The 16,520-nt window shown below is 42.1% G+C and overlaps 1 protein-coding gene and 1 long non-coding RNA gene across 2 annotated transcripts; one reads left to right on the forward strand and one right to left on the reverse strand.

Annotated features, from left to right (window-relative positions):
• Positions 1-2,420: 2,420 nt before the first annotated feature.
• Positions 2,421-12,300, reverse strand: ZC3H12D (zinc finger CCCH-type containing 12D). Its single transcript, XM_083607975.1, has 6 exons — positions 12,275-12,300; positions 11,244-11,664; positions 8,470-8,609; positions 6,622-6,856; positions 6,093-6,199; positions 2,421-4,637 (listed from the first exon to the last, which is right to left on the reverse strand). The coding sequence occupies exons 2-6, from the start codon at positions 11,543-11,545 to the stop codon at positions 3,607-3,609; spliced, it is 1,815 nt and encodes a 604-aa protein (XP_083464101.1). The 5' UTR covers positions 11,546-11,664; positions 12,275-12,300; the 3' UTR covers positions 2,421-3,606.
• On the forward strand, positions 6,852-16,289 carry LOC310760086. Its single transcript, XR_014546751.1, has 3 exons — positions 6,852-8,298; positions 8,347-9,575; positions 15,290-16,289. It is a non-coding gene; the product is annotated as an uncharacterized lncRNA (long non-coding RNA).
• Positions 16,290-16,520: the final 231 nt, after the last annotated feature.

Genomic DNA, 16,520 nt, shown 5'->3' on the forward strand with positions numbered 1-16,520 from the left:
CCGGCAGGTGGCAGGAACCTGGGTTTGCGGGGATGTAGATCCGCCGCTCCTTCCCTTTCCAAACTTCCCCTTTTAAAGCAAGCTTCTGGCAGGCAGTAGCAGTGTTGTACCAGTGCCTGTGACCCAGGGCCAGATTTAGGTTTGATGAGGCCCTAAGGTACTGAAGGTAATGGGGCCCTTTATATGTCCCGCTGTCAACAGCAAATTGTCGCTGTTTTTTGTGTTTAATATATGCTATACAGTGGTACCTCGGGTTACATACGCTTCAGGTTACAGACTCTGCTAACCCAGAAATAGTGCTTCAGGTTAAGCACTTTGCTTCAGGATGAGAACAGAAATCGTGCTCTGGCAGTGCGGCAGCAACAGGAGGCCCCATTAGCTAAAGTGGTCTTCAGGTTAAGAACAGTTTCAGGTTAAGTACGGACCTCCGGAACGAATTAAGTACTTAACCTGAGGTACCACTGCATGGTAGATAGATAATTTATTACGGTCAAAGACCAGCTCACATAACATAACACAATAAAAACAGCGTTCATAAAGATAAAATATACAATCGGAGCAGATTGCAGCAATAGCTCATGAGTTAAAATTTAAATATATACATACACCTGTACAACTGAGATTTGGGCTACTATAAAAAATTGACCCTGAGGCGCCCCAAAGGGCAACTTCAGCATTTCCCTTAAGCTAAATGCTATGTGGTAATTTATGGACCTAATAGGTATCTATTTTGCACATAACAAAATATGTATTTTATCAAAGTAATTGTTGAACTGAAATGCAATTAAGAAGAAGTATATTAATACTGAAATACAATTAAGAAGTATATTAATAGTGAAAGAATTATTAAGTTCTAACTTAAAATGATTGGGGGCCCATTGCTTACATCATAGAAGCTTACACAACACAAAACACTGTTGCTGTATGTAGGTTTTATTTTATTTGTTTTTTATCTTATATTTTGGAAATGTACCTCCGGTTTAGTTTTTCCTTAATTTTTTTTTTGGGGGGGGGGCCAAGATAGTGGGGCCCTAAGCTATAGCTTGTTTAGCTTATACAGTACTGTACGTAAATCCAGCCCTGCTGTGACCCACTTTTGGATCCCAACCTACAGGTTGGAAAGATGCTCCTCTAGCTGACCTTACCGTAGCCTGCTTTTCATGCAACTGTAAACTAAGGTTAAAACAACCCTTCGTTAATCAACTTGGGTATTATGTGTGAGCCAAGCCTCAGTGCCTTAACTGTGGTTTTTTAACTAAAAGAAATTGTGATATGTTGTGGGCTTGCTGGCATTAATTTTGGCTTAGCATCCCAACAGTTCTTTAAGTGGTTTAAGTGTGGCTTCTCCCCACCCCCCCAAACAGGCTCCAAGCTACTGTATAGAGATGCTAACCTAGAATGGTTGAAAAATGAAACCGCTTGTCCCCTTTCTCTTCTTCTTTTCCTGGAAGAAGCAAAGAAAGAGCCATGCAGCTTGGCTCCCAACACAGCAAATGCTACTTAAAAGGAAATCTTACAGCCTATATATTTGCTAATTTAAAGATCACAATCATTTTTGTACGGAAACAAAGTACCCTATGTTTTAAGTCATTTGGAACCTTCATCTTTATTTTACTGCCAGCAAATGGAGACTTGTTTGTTGTAACTTCTGGAAACTGTGAGTAAAATATTCACTTATTTACAAAGCTAAGAGTATGATTTATTCTAGCCTAAGTATTTTTGTGGGGAACATTTGTTTAAAGGTGGAGGAATTCGGGTGTAAATCAAACCCAGTTTTATTGTGCTTGGAGCAATCTCCATTGTGCTAACTATGCTATGAGAGAGTAAAATCTCTTTTCCAAACCTCTGTATCCAACAGCAGGTGGGAAATACAAAATAGCTGGAAGGAAAACAAGTCAAGGTTTGTTTGATCATATGAGCAGAGATTTATGGTTTGCTTAATAAACTATGGTTTAGTTTTGGCTTATCATGATGTGTGAACCAGGTCTGTATATATTGCTATACTGATCATTCTGGTTATGTTCCCCCCCCCCCCCAATTAGAAATTAACCTCTGACTGGACTTTTAGCACAAAAATACACGTAAGTGTTGAGAAGTGTGATAGCATCTCTATCTCTCTCCAAAGTTTTTGCAATAATAGTCATGGGGGGAAGGGCAGGACTGAGACCTGTGACTGTGTCCCTTGTGCTGGCTTAAAACATTAGGTTAGCTGAATCCAAGCTATTATGTTTTTAGTAAGGACACACTGTGAAGGGAAAGAGTTAATCACTCCTCATCTCTGTGGTCCAGTCCCATTCTGGATCGCTTTCCTCCCTACAGCCCCAGCTATTTCAAAAGCTTTGTAGAAGATGGAGATACTTTGACATATATCTATCGCCATATATCTCAGAGTATCTGAGTCAAATGAAATACACAAGGGGTGTGTTGCTGGTTTGTTTATTTAATTAAAAAGATTTCTGGCCCACCCCTCTACCAATTGGTCTTCAAGGCAGCATATACATAAACTGCTAAAACAATGCAAGAAGAATATATAAAAACATTTTTAAATGGAGCAAAAGAGCTGCTACTATATTTTGGACCAGCTGCAGTTTCAAAAAACCATTTCAGAGGCAGTCTGATATATACTACATTATAATAATCTAACCTGGACATTACAAACTGTGTCAAAATGCCACAACTGGAGCACCAGTCAAAGTTGGCAAAAGATGCTTCTGGTCACAGATGCCACTCGAGCATCCAGACAGGACCTTGTTTGCCCAGTTGAGCATGTGTATTCTATACAAAGCATACTGAAGTGCATTTCTAAACATTACTTGGACATGCCAGAGAGGGCCCCCACCTGCAGGCCCATGCAGAGCTTGTCTGAGGCCCAGGACAGGAGTCTTGTTAGAATAAAGTTACACACTCAAACAAAAAAAGCAACCAGTTCCTGGCAGGGTCCCCCGAGGCCTGGGGAAAGTGTACCCTGCTGCCCATGCCCCCCTGCATGGGCCTGCACCCCATCAGCATTGCCCAACAACACATCCTCAAATATTTAGCTCTATATATTTTTCATCCACATCTTTATCACACCAGTATAACCTTGGTAAGGATAAGCTCTATACGGACCTCGGACACAGATAAGAAAAAGCTGAAAGATAGATTTGTTTGTGGAGAAGGGGTTAACTGGAATTTAAACAGATTGTAACAGAGGAGGTTGTGGTGGTGATCTAGAACAGTGTTCTTCAACCTTAAGTCTCTGGCTGTTACTGGTTTACAATTCAAAACATCCCCAGCCAGTTTTGCCAATGGTCAATGATGTTGGGAGTTGTAGTCTAGGGATCCATGGTTGAAGAACACTGATCTAGGAAAAGCTTTTTGGGAAGTGTGGCATGTGAGTAGTCTCTGGAAAGGAGAACACAAACTGGCTAGAGGGAGTGAAGGTCAGGATGTTGCTTGCAATGATGGCAGAAGAGAAGTCATGAGGAAGGTAGGGGATGTAGAATACAAACAAATCTCAAGGCCAGCATATAAATACTACTTTCCACTGAGAGACTTGTTCAGATTGAGCATGAAGGTGAATACTGGAGTCTTTGAATAGGGCATTACCAACTCCTCTCTTTCTCCTTACCATGGTTTTCTGTTAGGAGATCTGCTATGTAGGGTCCCATGCCATTGAACGAATGGCAGTAAGTGTGTCGCATCTACAGTATCGGTGTAGGAGGAGGACACAGTTTGCTCTGCCACATTATATGGGAAGCCAAAGTGCTGTGCTTGCTGGACATTTGCTTGCTCTCTAGGAAGTGACTGCAGAGTCAAATTCTGCTGGGCCTCAGTACCAGAAGGATGTGCGTAATGGTCTAGTGCATTGAATGAGCTGGAATCCATAAAAAATAATGGGTTGTAAGATTTGGTCTGCAGATTTCCAGGATATTTCATATCTCCATCCTTGTAGCCTGAAAACGACTCAGTCAAAGAAACCATAGAGCTATGTTGTCCTTCATGTTGGTCCTTCAAGCCATCCCTTAGCAAACTAGAAGGTGTTTGTGAAGTCGGGACTGACACTGCTGCTGTTTGCATTCTGTAACATCCTTGAAAATTACATATTTGTAAGCAAGGGCAATCCCAGCACATACTGTGAGGAGACAGAGATGAAGTCTGGTTGTATTTGAGATAATGATCCCTACGTGGGTCACCCACTATGTCTTCATATTTACCAGGTCCAGCAAGAGTATTTCCAGAGTATTTGCTGGCACTGAGAGACAATGCAGTCAGTTGCTTTGACATGGCCCCTGCCTGATCTTGTTGTAATTCAGTTGATTCAGGCTGCCAGGTGTCTTGATGTATGTTTGTCCAGTCACTTGTTGCATCCCTGTTGTCTTCTCCTTTCCACTGTTGGGGATTACTGTGAAATGTTGCCAAGCTGTGTGCTGAGCTTCTCCTGCCAATAACACTACCACCGGTGGGACCAGGTAAATGAGATGTATTCCCATCTCTGTTCTTTACTGGGTTTGCTCTTGTCTTCTCTTCTTCTGTCCTCTGAGCAAGTGAGTTGGTCTTTGTCTTAGCTCGGAGCTCATCAGCTACAGAGCGATGGTCCCAAGTCAGTCTTTCTGGGTGATAATATTTGCACTTGATGCCATATGTGCATTTTTTGCCTGTGGGGGGGGGAATGGAGCAGATAATTTGCTAAATTCAGTGAGATGCAGCACAGGGTCGTGGAAGCATGCCTGCACGGCAGATAAAAGCCCGTTGGATGCTTTTGATCTTATCAGTTTATAGAACAATTAATATTAAGAGAGAATGGTATGTTTTTCAGAAACTCATGTCACTGGCTGCCCTGGCTATGCCCAGAGTATTCTGATACTTCATCTTTGTATCAGAAGGGTCATTCAGCCCCTTTGTGGCCATTGTCAGAACAGCACACTTCTCCTAACTTGAGGATAGCTTTGCATGTGCAGTGAGAATGTGGCATGTACGTATATTTCTCACACGGTGTGGTAATTCCTGCTATGCAAAGAAGGTACAACATGTGAAGTGTGGGTATCATACCACAGGCTATTGTTTCACTTGGAAGACATGCAGAAGCGTATCATAATGCTTTGCTCAATAATAAACCCCCATGTTCAATCTGTATGGTGAGGTCACCAGCAGGAGATAAAACAGCAGTTAGCACCTCTCCAGCTGAGAGCCTTCCCTTCAGTTACCAGCAACAATCACAGGAGCCACTGGAGGGAGAGGAAGCCACAGAACCTTCCACTGTGCTTAGATCCAGCTCCATGACCTGCTGAAATCTAGAACTAAGAACTAGTTCTCTCTGCTTCTTATTTTCTTTCTTTTTTGCCAATTAATTTTTGATTTTCAAAATTTTTAACAAATAAACACCAAACTAATTCAAATTTAATACAAATTTCTTTTTATGCCCTGTCTTTTATGTAATTGTTACCATCAGGCTTGCAGTCTTAGTATTAGTAGTCTTAGCCTCTGTAACCCACTCTAGGAGTCTTTTTTTGGCTGAAGGGTGAAAGTACTCTAAATAAATAGACAACAAATATAGAGTGGGGGAAAGTAGCTATTATGTCACATACTACCTGCTATCTTTTGCAATGAAATGGGGGAGTACTTGCAATTTTTTTTAAGGTGGCAAAAAGTTGTGGCTTGCACACCTGCTTTATGTGCTTCTGTTGTCACCTCTGTTTAAATATTTGTGAGCTCCAGAAGTTGAGGGAGCCTGAGCAAACATGAAAAGCATGTGCATGAATCACCCACCAGAGGAATTAGAACTGCATGAGGGAGAGCTGGGATGAGCACACTAAGTGCATTTCCCCACTACTTTTTTCATCATTCTCCACAAATTGGAGGCAGATGTCTGCAATGGAGGCAAAAATAATGTATGGCATCTACATGAGTAGGGAAGTTTTCCCACTTCGGAATTTCTCTCCAACTTGAGTGGAGCAAGCATGTATACATCTGCTCTCCTTGGTTGTATGAGAGACTGGAATGTCTGAATAACACTCATGTCTTGGTTCTTTCTCTAGAGCCTCAAGTTAATCTCCCTGGGGATCCCACCAGGGAGGCAGATAAAGCTGTGAATGGTATTAAACAAAACCTACCATAAGGACAGAGTTGCCATTTTGGCTCGGGAATCTGTGGCATTTTGCTGAGAAAGCTGTCAAGAGAGGGTCCATGCCGCCCTAAGGGATCATCAGGAGGCATAAATCTAAAAAGGAAATGATCACAGTTTATTGGACAAACATCACCATATTTTCTGAATTGTATTTGAAGTTTACTGAAGGGATTCTTAGCAAAAAAGATTTGCAACATGTACACAGTTCCTCCACTGATGGGAAGATAGGTAGCATCTTATATCTAGCTGTATTAACTAGCTAAAAAATGGGCAGAATTAACAATCTGTGGCAACATAGGTACATACAATTAAGTTACTTTTTTGGTTATGGCCAAGGTTACAAATATGTGTACTAACAGATGCCAATAAAATGTCTTAAAGGATGCCTTTTCAAAAAGCTAAGTACTTTCCCACCTTAATGTAATGAGAACTGCAGCTGACCATACTAAGGTTCAATTTCACTCAGAAACGTGACCCAAGGTGAAATAATATTTGCAAATAGGCCAGTCTCTTACTTGTCATTGACAAAGGAGTACATCAGTAGTCGCTGTTCAATGAACCATTTCCACTCAGGATTTTCATTCTGCAGGTCCCGAAAGTTATCGTTGGAAACAATGATCCCATCTTGCTCATACGCCAGTTTAACTATGTACCGATCATCATAGCATACCAGCCTTTTGCCTTTTATTCTGCGGGATGGTGTGTACACAAGAATTGCTTCCTTTGCAAGTTTTTCAAGAACATGCTGATCTATGTAAAAATAAGAGAAGAGAATTAAACAAACAAAAAAAGAATATCCCAAACAGAAGTTTGGAATAAGAACACCACCACAAATCATGCAGGGAATCCTCAAAAATGTGCTTAAAGGTTTCTCCATTCAAGTCACTATATTAGTAACTAACAGCAGAATCAGCTGCTCAAATTAAATTTAATTATTTGGATTCAATCCATTTTAATTTCATTGATTTCAGTGTAACTGGAATGTGAACTGGTCTGTAAATTACTTGATTAAATATAAAGAGGGCCAGAACTCCACAATGTGGATTTTGCATGTTCAGCACTTAATAAACTGGACCAATCAAGAGCTCAAGTTGGCTTGTGGTAGGAGTGATGTCATCAGAGTAAAATGGTGGATTAATACCTGAGCTCTGCTCTAATCTGCACAATCAGTGATCTGATCTACCAGTTAATAAGCACAATTCAGGTGTACATTATCACCTTTCACTAGAGTGAGTTGGCTTGTGGTCCAAAGACAATAAAGCAGGTAATCAATTTATGGAACAGATGGAAGAGAACTAGGTGAATTACAGTGGTGCAGTTGAGGATGATGCATATAAATCTAAAAAATAGTTTGCCGTTCACATAGTAGAGTAGACCTTAACTTTGGGAAGCGTAACATTCCACTATGAGTTGGAATTCATTTCTACAGGGATAAGCATAGACAGATAGGTTGAAACAAATGCCACTGACATGGGTGAGGAACTTCAGCTCATGAATCAAATACAACCCTCCTGGCTTCTCTTTCTGGCTCTTGAAATTCTCCTCCAGCCATAACCTTCACCTTCCTTAAGTGTTTTTGTGTATGTTTGTAGAAACATATTGCTTTGGGCTGTGCAAGAGTCACATGGTTGCTCTGAGACTTTTTCTTCTGGTCTAACCCACTACTGGCATGTGGCCCCAGGAAGGTTGTCCATGAGGAAATGTGGCCCTTGGTTCCCTTGCCACTCTGTAGTCTAAAAATCACTTCCTCCATAACCATCCTTTAATGTTTTCATGTTATTAGTTAATGTGTTAGCTACTGAGTACCTGCAACATCCATGTGAATTACATCCATGTGGAAATACATAATGTGATATTCTTTCTTTTTTCTTTTTACCAGTGCCAGGGGGAAGAAGGGATCTTTTCATTCATGAGCTGCTAACCCTAGCCACTGACCTGGAGTCTCAGACATCTCAATATTAGTGTTAGAGACACAAGGCAGAAAAAGATGCCAGGCTATTTGTAGGAGACATGTTAGTTGGGGAGACAGAATGAAAGTGATTGGCTCTCTTGCACTCTTTAAGCAATACAGCAAAGATTTGAAAGAAAAATATTTAAATACCGTACATCAAAGTCTGTGTTTATAACAGAAAATAATTCAGTTGTATCTACTCTATTTTGCCCATCTTATTCTCCTAGACCCACAGGAGTTGGTGCAAACAGGTGTGCTTTGGAAAACTCTGCCAAGGCTGCCTTGGCAGAGTTTTCCAAAGCACACCTGTTTGCACCAACTCCTGTGGGATGTGTCTGAACTAGGAGCCAAAATGGTGACCTAATATTTTGCAAGCTTTTATATCTAAAATATGTACGGGAGGCATGCCTACCTGTAATGGGGTTATCAAATCGGCTTGGTTCCTTTCTCCATGATGGGACAAAGACCTTGATATATTGATGACCTCTCTGTTTGAACCAGTCCACCACCAGCTGAATTCCCAAGCATGAAAACACTTCCTTATTTCCATGACTGGGGAAAAAAAGAAAAGGCAGAGAGACTGAGAGAAAGGTAGTATGTTTTAGGGTCAGAAAGTCTTGCTGCTTTTTGACAGTTTCTGCCTATGATATCTGCTCAGTTTACATGTGTTCTAGTATTTTGTATCATTGATATTTTGTAGGTGTGTCTCATGAAAATGTGAGGGCAGAAGCAGCTATTATTGCTGACTGTTTCCTTCCCTTCTATGCCCCTTCTGTTCAGAAGTCACCTTGGAGAATGATGAGTCAGAGCTAGATTCTTTATCACGGCAAATCAGCTCAGAAATATATGTAGATGGAGGAAATTAAATGGGCAAGCATATTAAATAGGCAAGGCATGGAAACAAGTACAGTACAGGGATGAATGAAATTTCTCAAGTAATTTTACTTCAGCCTCTACCATCATCATCATTTAATTTGTATGATGTCTTTCCGTAGTTAAAATGATGCTCAAGGTGGCTGACAACATGACAAAATTTACATAATTAGAAACATAACAAAAAGTGACAAACAACACATCATTAAGTGTACAACCAAATTCAACAATTTCCCACATAAATCATAATGAGATCTAAAAACAAAAATTAACATCAAAGAAGAACAACAAAAATTCCAACAAAACACCCTAAACAATGCCACAGCCCAAGAGTCTATTCAGTTGCTTTTTTGACTGGATTCAGTCAGGGCCATGCTCTCCCAGGCCAGGTGCACTGGACTTTATGGTCACCAGACTTAAATGCTAATCTAAGCCAGCATCCTTATTACCTCTCTATCAAAGAGATTCTGCATGATCATAGAGTTGCCACCCCCAGGATTGTTGTCCTAGGTTGTTTCCCTTGCCTACCTATAGGAACAATTCTAAAATCATTGACTCTCATACGCAGGTCTGTGAGTTTATCTGAAACTGAACTCCACCCACAAAAGAAAGAAACCTTGCAGTTGTTTACCAGGATAAAAAGAGGTGAGTCATTGATTTTATTGGCATTTGTTTAATCTTTCAGCAGCCTGTTGAGTATGAAAACAAAGAAGTTTAATTTAGTTTAGGGCAACAGTATCCAACCTAGTCCAAAATATTTGGAGGGCACCAACTGCTTTAGGGCTTCCTGTCCCTGGATATTTGATCATTTAACAGCCATCACAAGATATAAAAAAATGACAAGGCAAAATGGAAAGTGTTAATAGTGAGAAGCCAGTAGTGGAGTTTGTGGCTCTAACAGCGATACTACAGGGGCAGGTTGTTGGTAGCTGAAACAGAAGTCACAGTGGCCCAGTTCATGTGCTATAGTATCATGAATGCAGCAATACAGGAAGGAGCTAAGTGGCTCATGAACAGTAAGCCATGGTTTATGGTCTAGTATGATGTGCAGACACAGCCAAAATCTGCATAATTAAGGAGTAAATGAATACTTAGTCATAAAAAATTAAAATTAATATCCATTATATGCCAGTTGTGCTGCCAAGCTTTCTCAAAAGAATCATGGAGACTGTAGTTTGGAGCAGGTGTTGAGGCTTCTTTGTTAGGAATCCCCAGTCCATTTTACAGAACTGCAATTCCTAGGAATCCTTGGGAAATTGGCATCATTGTTGAACTAAGGTTGCAAGCCTAACCCTGCTAGTCTGCACTGAATTCAGAAGGATTGACTTCTGAGTAGACATGGTTAGGATTATGCTGTAATTTAAGTCTGTAGAAGAGATATACCTCTTAGGGAGTTCCTGTTTGGGAAGCAGAATTCTAGCATGCTAAAGAGATTGGTTGCATGTGTGCTTAATATGCAGACACAGCCAAGCCAATCTGTTTGTCCCTCTCTTCACATTTCCCCTTAAATGCAGCTCTTGCAGCTATTCCCTGTCACCATCAACCAACCTCTGGCTTTATCATCAGGAAGTCGGCCGTTTGTATAGAGGCTTGTTACCATAACAAATAACTCTTATCTCCTTCTGGAGAACATAATTTTGCATCAAAGCAGTCAGCGGCACAGCAACTTCCTCATGTGCAAACTTCTGCATGGCTTACTTTAAAGGGATGAGAGAGATGAGATGCATGCCAGTTTGGGAAAATGAGGCAAATGGGATAGTTCACACATGCATGCTTATCTCTTGCTTGATGGCACATGCTTGTATGAATGTGCCATCATCGATCAACCACCCCAAGAGAAGAACTTTCAGATCACCTCACTCTCATCGCTCCAAACATGATGCAAATCAGTTATTCGGTTCACTTGGAAATGGGGGTGATGCTCCTCTGAACCCCATAGTGCACGGGTGTCAAACAGAAGGCCCGCGGGCTGAATCCGGCCCGCCAGACCTCGTCATGTGGCCCGTGTAGCCGCCGGCGGCCGCCAGCCTTCACCTTTTATTCTCGCTTTTTTTTTTTGACACAAGAAAGCCGCCTCTTCAGCGCATGCGCGGCAGCCTACAAGCCAGAGAACGTCTGCCCTCTAGCAGCGCCGGCCGTTCTAAACTGCTGATGCGGCCCCCGATGAATTTGAGTTTGACACCCCTGCCATAGTGCATTTCCCATACCTCAGGTGTCCCATCTTATATCTACGGACAAGGTATGGCTTGCACCACAGGGCAAGCTTAAGAAACAGAGAAGTCGCCGAGATAACAAAATGAAAAAGATACTTGCCTCAAAGCAACATTGCTGCCATCAATCACAATAGCTCTCAAGACACTGGAGGGATCATTTCCTTCCTCAGTAGACTGTCTGGAAAGTGGCAAAGGCCTGCATGATCCATGGGCAGGAGGGGTGGGGTGAAAACTTGGCGTCCAGTTCTCAGGCTCCTGAGGCCTGCTGCCTGCCTGAACCAACTCTTGTAGCAAATCATTCTCTGAGGCGTCTTGACCTAGTTTCTCCAGCACTTGGCGGACTTGCTCCTTTCCATAGCCCAACTTGTGGAAAAATTCCAGCTTGCTCTGTTGCGCTTCCATTTCTTCTCCAAAGATAGGAAACTCACAGGGGCACTTTAAAAATGGAGACCCTCCTGTGGTTTCGTGTGTGCTTGTTTGATAGCGGACTTCCAGTCAATGGTCCAACGCAGCTAGTTCAGCTTTAGAGAGGAAACAAAAGGAAAACACTCATTTAGTGATTTGTTGTTTAGTAAATACTAGAGATAGCAACCTTCCTTAGTCTTCAAAGTATGAACCATGTCTCATTTAATGGATAATAAGCAGCTGTCATGGACTTGCAGAACGCTTGTCTGATTCCCTCCATTTATTGATGTATGCTTTCTTAAAAAGACAGTGTTTTTATAAATTATAATAAACAAGTAGTTACATCAGTATGTTGGCAGGATTTTGCAAGTAACATTAATATATCAATTAAACTTTTAAAAATAAAATATTCTATTTTATGTGTCCCTCCTGTTGCTAGCTTGCTGTTGAGCTAACAGATATTCCTGACTGGTGCAATTATGCACATTTTATATGGATTAAATGATGCAGAGTTCCAAAATATTCCTGTTCTTAGAGACTTCAGCCCCCTTTTTCCTAATACTAGGGAGGAGTAATTTGCACCTTGAGAAGAATGAACAGTAAGTTGCCTTTCTAAAGCCAAAAGGGAGGCCATAAGGTTTAGTTTTCTGTTAAGAAAAGCTCATGAGGACATTTGAGAACCCTTGCTGCACAGAGCTCAGTTCATATCAGCTGCCTTTGACTTACCAAAAGACTCCAGCCTTTCTTCTGATATTCTGAGCACAAATGATCTCTTATTAAATATACCCTCTGGACAACCAATATTCGTCAGAACAGCAGGTATGTTCCTAAATAGGTGTGCAAGAGTGACGTATGCACAAGCCTATACATATGTGCATACGCACAAGCAGCTCAGGCTTATCTCTGATTGTAACATCCCAAAACAACGTAACTGAGGGATTGCACTTCTGCAATGTGGTTAGTAAAATACAGATATCATCTCTCTTAGTTTGTGAAGCGGCTTCAAATGCCGCAAGTGCTTAGTAATTAACAAATCTTTTAAGCATTGAAAAACAAAAACAAATTCTGCCCAGCTTGTTGTGGTTATTCAGTTTCTTTGAGGATGGCTGGTCTGTGCTGGATTTTTTGGTGGTTGTTTTTTTGTATGACTACCACTGTTCATAATTGGAAGGGATGAGGTTATGAAACAGGATAAATACTTTACTTGTGGCATTTGGGGGGGCAGCGGATTTACCTCCAAATGATGCCACCATGCACCCCATATCTCATCAGCTGCAATGCTTTGTGACTGAGGGGGAAACACCTGTATGATGGGGTCCAGCATTATCATGGAATTCAGGCTGCTACGGTGGTGACATTGTGCCCTTAGAGTCACTCTGGGGAAGCCACTGCAATTCTGTCTGTTCAGCATCATCTTGGAGATTTGTCTCACCACTACCAGCAACAGAAAGATTTAATAGACAATGAAAAGAAAACTGGGGCTCATCTTATACATTGGTAGTGCTGAGGGGTGTTTTCTTAATTTGGAGTCCCTAAAAATAGAGGGTGTCTTATACATGGGGGTGTCTTATACATGGAAAAATACGGTATGTAATACCTACCTCTAGGTATTGTATAACTCAGTGTTTCCTAAACTTTGGTCTCTCTCCAGCTTTTTTTTGAACTACAGTTCCCATCAACGCTGACCACTGGTCCTGCTAGCTAGGGAAGGTGGGAGTAGATCAAAAACAAACACAAGTTTGGGAAACACTGGCATAACTAAACACTAATAGCGATTGCAGCTACTTATTCAAAGGCTTTATCAAATGGCAGCCTCCCAGGGTGAGAGCCAAACTACATGTCAAATGCGTATTTTGACCTTGCAAGTCTGATTTTTCTTTTTAAAATAGCAACCTTGAGTAGGGGAGGCATTAGGGTTTGGTGGAGTATGTGTGTGTGTAAAAAAAAAAACCCAGCCAGCAGGTGAGTTGCACCAGCAGCAATGGCAGATGCCCAATGCATATAAATCCCCTGAAGCTGCTATTTACATTGGGCAGTTGCCGTTGCTGCTAATGTCTGCACTGACCTACAGTCGCTTTCAGAGCACCATTCACAGGGTCATTGCCCTGCTTGTATCTTCACCAAACATGCTCCCCAATGTTAGAGGGTTGTTGTTGTTTGACAATTCTGACAAAGGATGACGTCTGATTTAGACCAGCAGCTGCAACAGTACATCAGATGTTGCCAAAGCAACTTTAAAATGACACAGAAAGGGTGAGCTTATCTTCTTTGCAAAGAGGCTAGCACACGCGAGCTGTGTGCTGTGGTTTCCTTCTGGCCTGTAGTGTTTCCAGCACAAAACCAGAGCCTAGCAGGAGGAAGAGCTACCAGACTGCTCAGCTCAATACTGGCTTCTAACACATGCCTAATAGCAGCGGGTGTGTGCACCTCTACACATTACTAACTGCAGAGGAGCTGAACCCATCCAGCTCTGCTCCAGCCCTTGGAGAAAAAGCTGCCTCATTTAAAGAATGAACCAAAACGGATAAAAATGCTTCCACTGGGCATGCAACTGGCCTTGGGGGCATAATAGGCATTGTTCACTCAACATTCTAAACTCCCTTTCCCATTATCTAGAGGCTTAGGAAGGGGGCTGCAATGAGTGCGGTCCGCCTTGGGTGTCATGACTGAGAGGAGTGACAAAATGGCAGGTGAGTGGGCAGCACACCTTGTGCCCAGCAGCAGCAGCTCTTCTGACCCAGCGGCAGAGAGCAGCCCTCCTCAGCCGTGGCGAGGCGCACCCGGCTGCAGCAGCTCCGTTGCCAGGTCATGTCTGCCCAGCTGCAGAGAGCAGGAGGAGAGTGAGCAACAGCTTCCCTGCCACTCTTCTCCCCTGAACTGTGGCGTGTGGGAGGGCACCCTTTGCGCCCCGCCCCCCTTGGGAGCGCGCCCTGCCCTGGGCAGCGTGAGCATATGTTCTGCCTCTGCCTTTATCTAATTGATTCACCTGTCTGCCAGGATAAGCTGGTCAACCTCTTCCCCCCCCACCTGGAGCCTTGGGATGTGGGAGAGGGAGAGCTGTGGGAAACCTAATGCCATGCTTAGGTTTGTGTGTGCTGTGATTGAGACAGCACTCAGTCCAATCAGTCAAGAGAGGAACTTCAAAAATTAACTGCTTAAAAATTACTTTGAATCAGGGAGATCAATCTGTGCAAGAATAAATGTTTAATATTGAGGATGTATCAGTCAAGCTGGTGGTGAAGTGAGGGGGTGGACAGATTAACTGAAACAATTACTAATTACTGTTGATTATGAAGAACTCAAGTTTTACACTTTTGCCCATCAAGGGTTATGCCATAATAATAAGTGTGTTAACTTTTATGGTGCTACACCCTTGATTATTATTTTTTTGGTCTGCAACAGCCTAACATAGCTATCCACTTTGAAATGGTTACTTTCTATGACCATTTCCTATCCTTGGCTCTCCCATCAGTGTTTTCTTCCTTACTGTTGAAAACGAGGCAAGTTCTTGGTTAAAGTGTGTGTGTGTGTGTGTGTGTGTGTGTGTGCATGCATTGAAGTTACTGTAGATAGTGCTGCATAATACAATAGCAACATAACACCTTGAGCTGAAACTCTCCCCCTTTTATTAATCTAGCTCCTAGTTGTAATGAACAGTAGCTGCCGATGGCACAGTGCCACAGGTTACAGGCAGGGAAAGTAAATATGAGTGTGTGTCCCACTTTCTGTTTTCCCTTGCAGTTGAAAGTGTGCAAAGCCACAATTTGGTTTTGCCTCCTATATGTTTCAGCAAGAGCTTTCTGATCAGAAGTAATGTTATCGAAAGGACATATCGCACCAGAATGCAGTTTTGAATTCTTCAAGACGGAACAGTGCCTTGAAGATGGACCTTTTGACCTACAGAACCTCATCCCCAATTCCCTACGACTCAGTGGTAAAAAGCACTCTGCCTATGCTTGCAAGGATTATATTGGAAGGGCAGGAGACATACATGGCAAACATTACAACAAGTGGGGCAAGGTCCAAACCCTGGTTCACACTAAGCTCTGCTTTGCTTCACTAACCCATCCAAGTGCATTTGCTAAACATGTTGAAAAAAATTGTTGGTACTCACAATGAAGTGCAATGCCTTCCCTCAGAGACCAGAGAAACGTGAGGCTGGATGGGCCATTGCTGTTATCCAACAGCTAATTCAGCAGGCTACAGTGCATTTGCAATTCTATTCTCTCCAGGAAATGTTGCCTGTTTTTCAAGGTGCATTGTTATTGGTGCCAACTGAAAGTGCAATGTGCAAACTGCAACTCATTTCATGGGAACATTTCCACTTCCTTAATTGGGCATCTCATAAAATTTAACTCATTAGACTTTGCTTTTGCAAAATCAGGCAAGGAGAGGGGTGTGTCAGGACAAAGGCCATAGCCATTTGGTGATAAGTACAGATATGGTTTATAAAAGCACGTTATCTTTTATTGGAACAACCTTTCTTAGCGCAAGCATATACAGAATTTTGTGTCACACATAACTTTTCATTGATTGTGTTCGTGCATTCAATAAAAAATGGTAAACATGGTCCCCCCGTCCCCCCAGTGTTTGAAACTCCCATTGTTCTAGGCGCCTTTTGTGACAGGGAATTTCATTAATGCGAGTCGTTTCTGAGCTCTGGGCGCAGTATTCCACCTAAGATTTCAGATTAAAACTACAGAGTGGAAGGAAAGGAGGAGCTATTACTGCCTCCCCACTTCCAGCTGGCTTGGTTTTGCATGCAGCAACAAGTTCTGCTGGCTGTTTCAACTCAGACATTTCTTGTTTGTAACACTGTGTTAGCTTTCTGCAGTAAAGGGGGGTTAATAACAATATTGAAGGCAGTAGAGAGAAACTAAATAGCCCTACTCTGATTCGTATTTGTAAATTGTACCTGGTGGTTGTTTTTAACTTTAATAATTTATAGCATGGTGAAACACAATTGTTTGTG

The sequence above is a fragment of the Podarcis filfolensis genome (assembly GCF_964270895.1).
Source record: "Podarcis filfolensis genome assembly, chromosome: 3".
Classification (NCBI taxonomy): Eukaryota; Metazoa; Chordata; class Lepidosauria; order Squamata; family Lacertidae; genus Podarcis; species Podarcis filfolensis.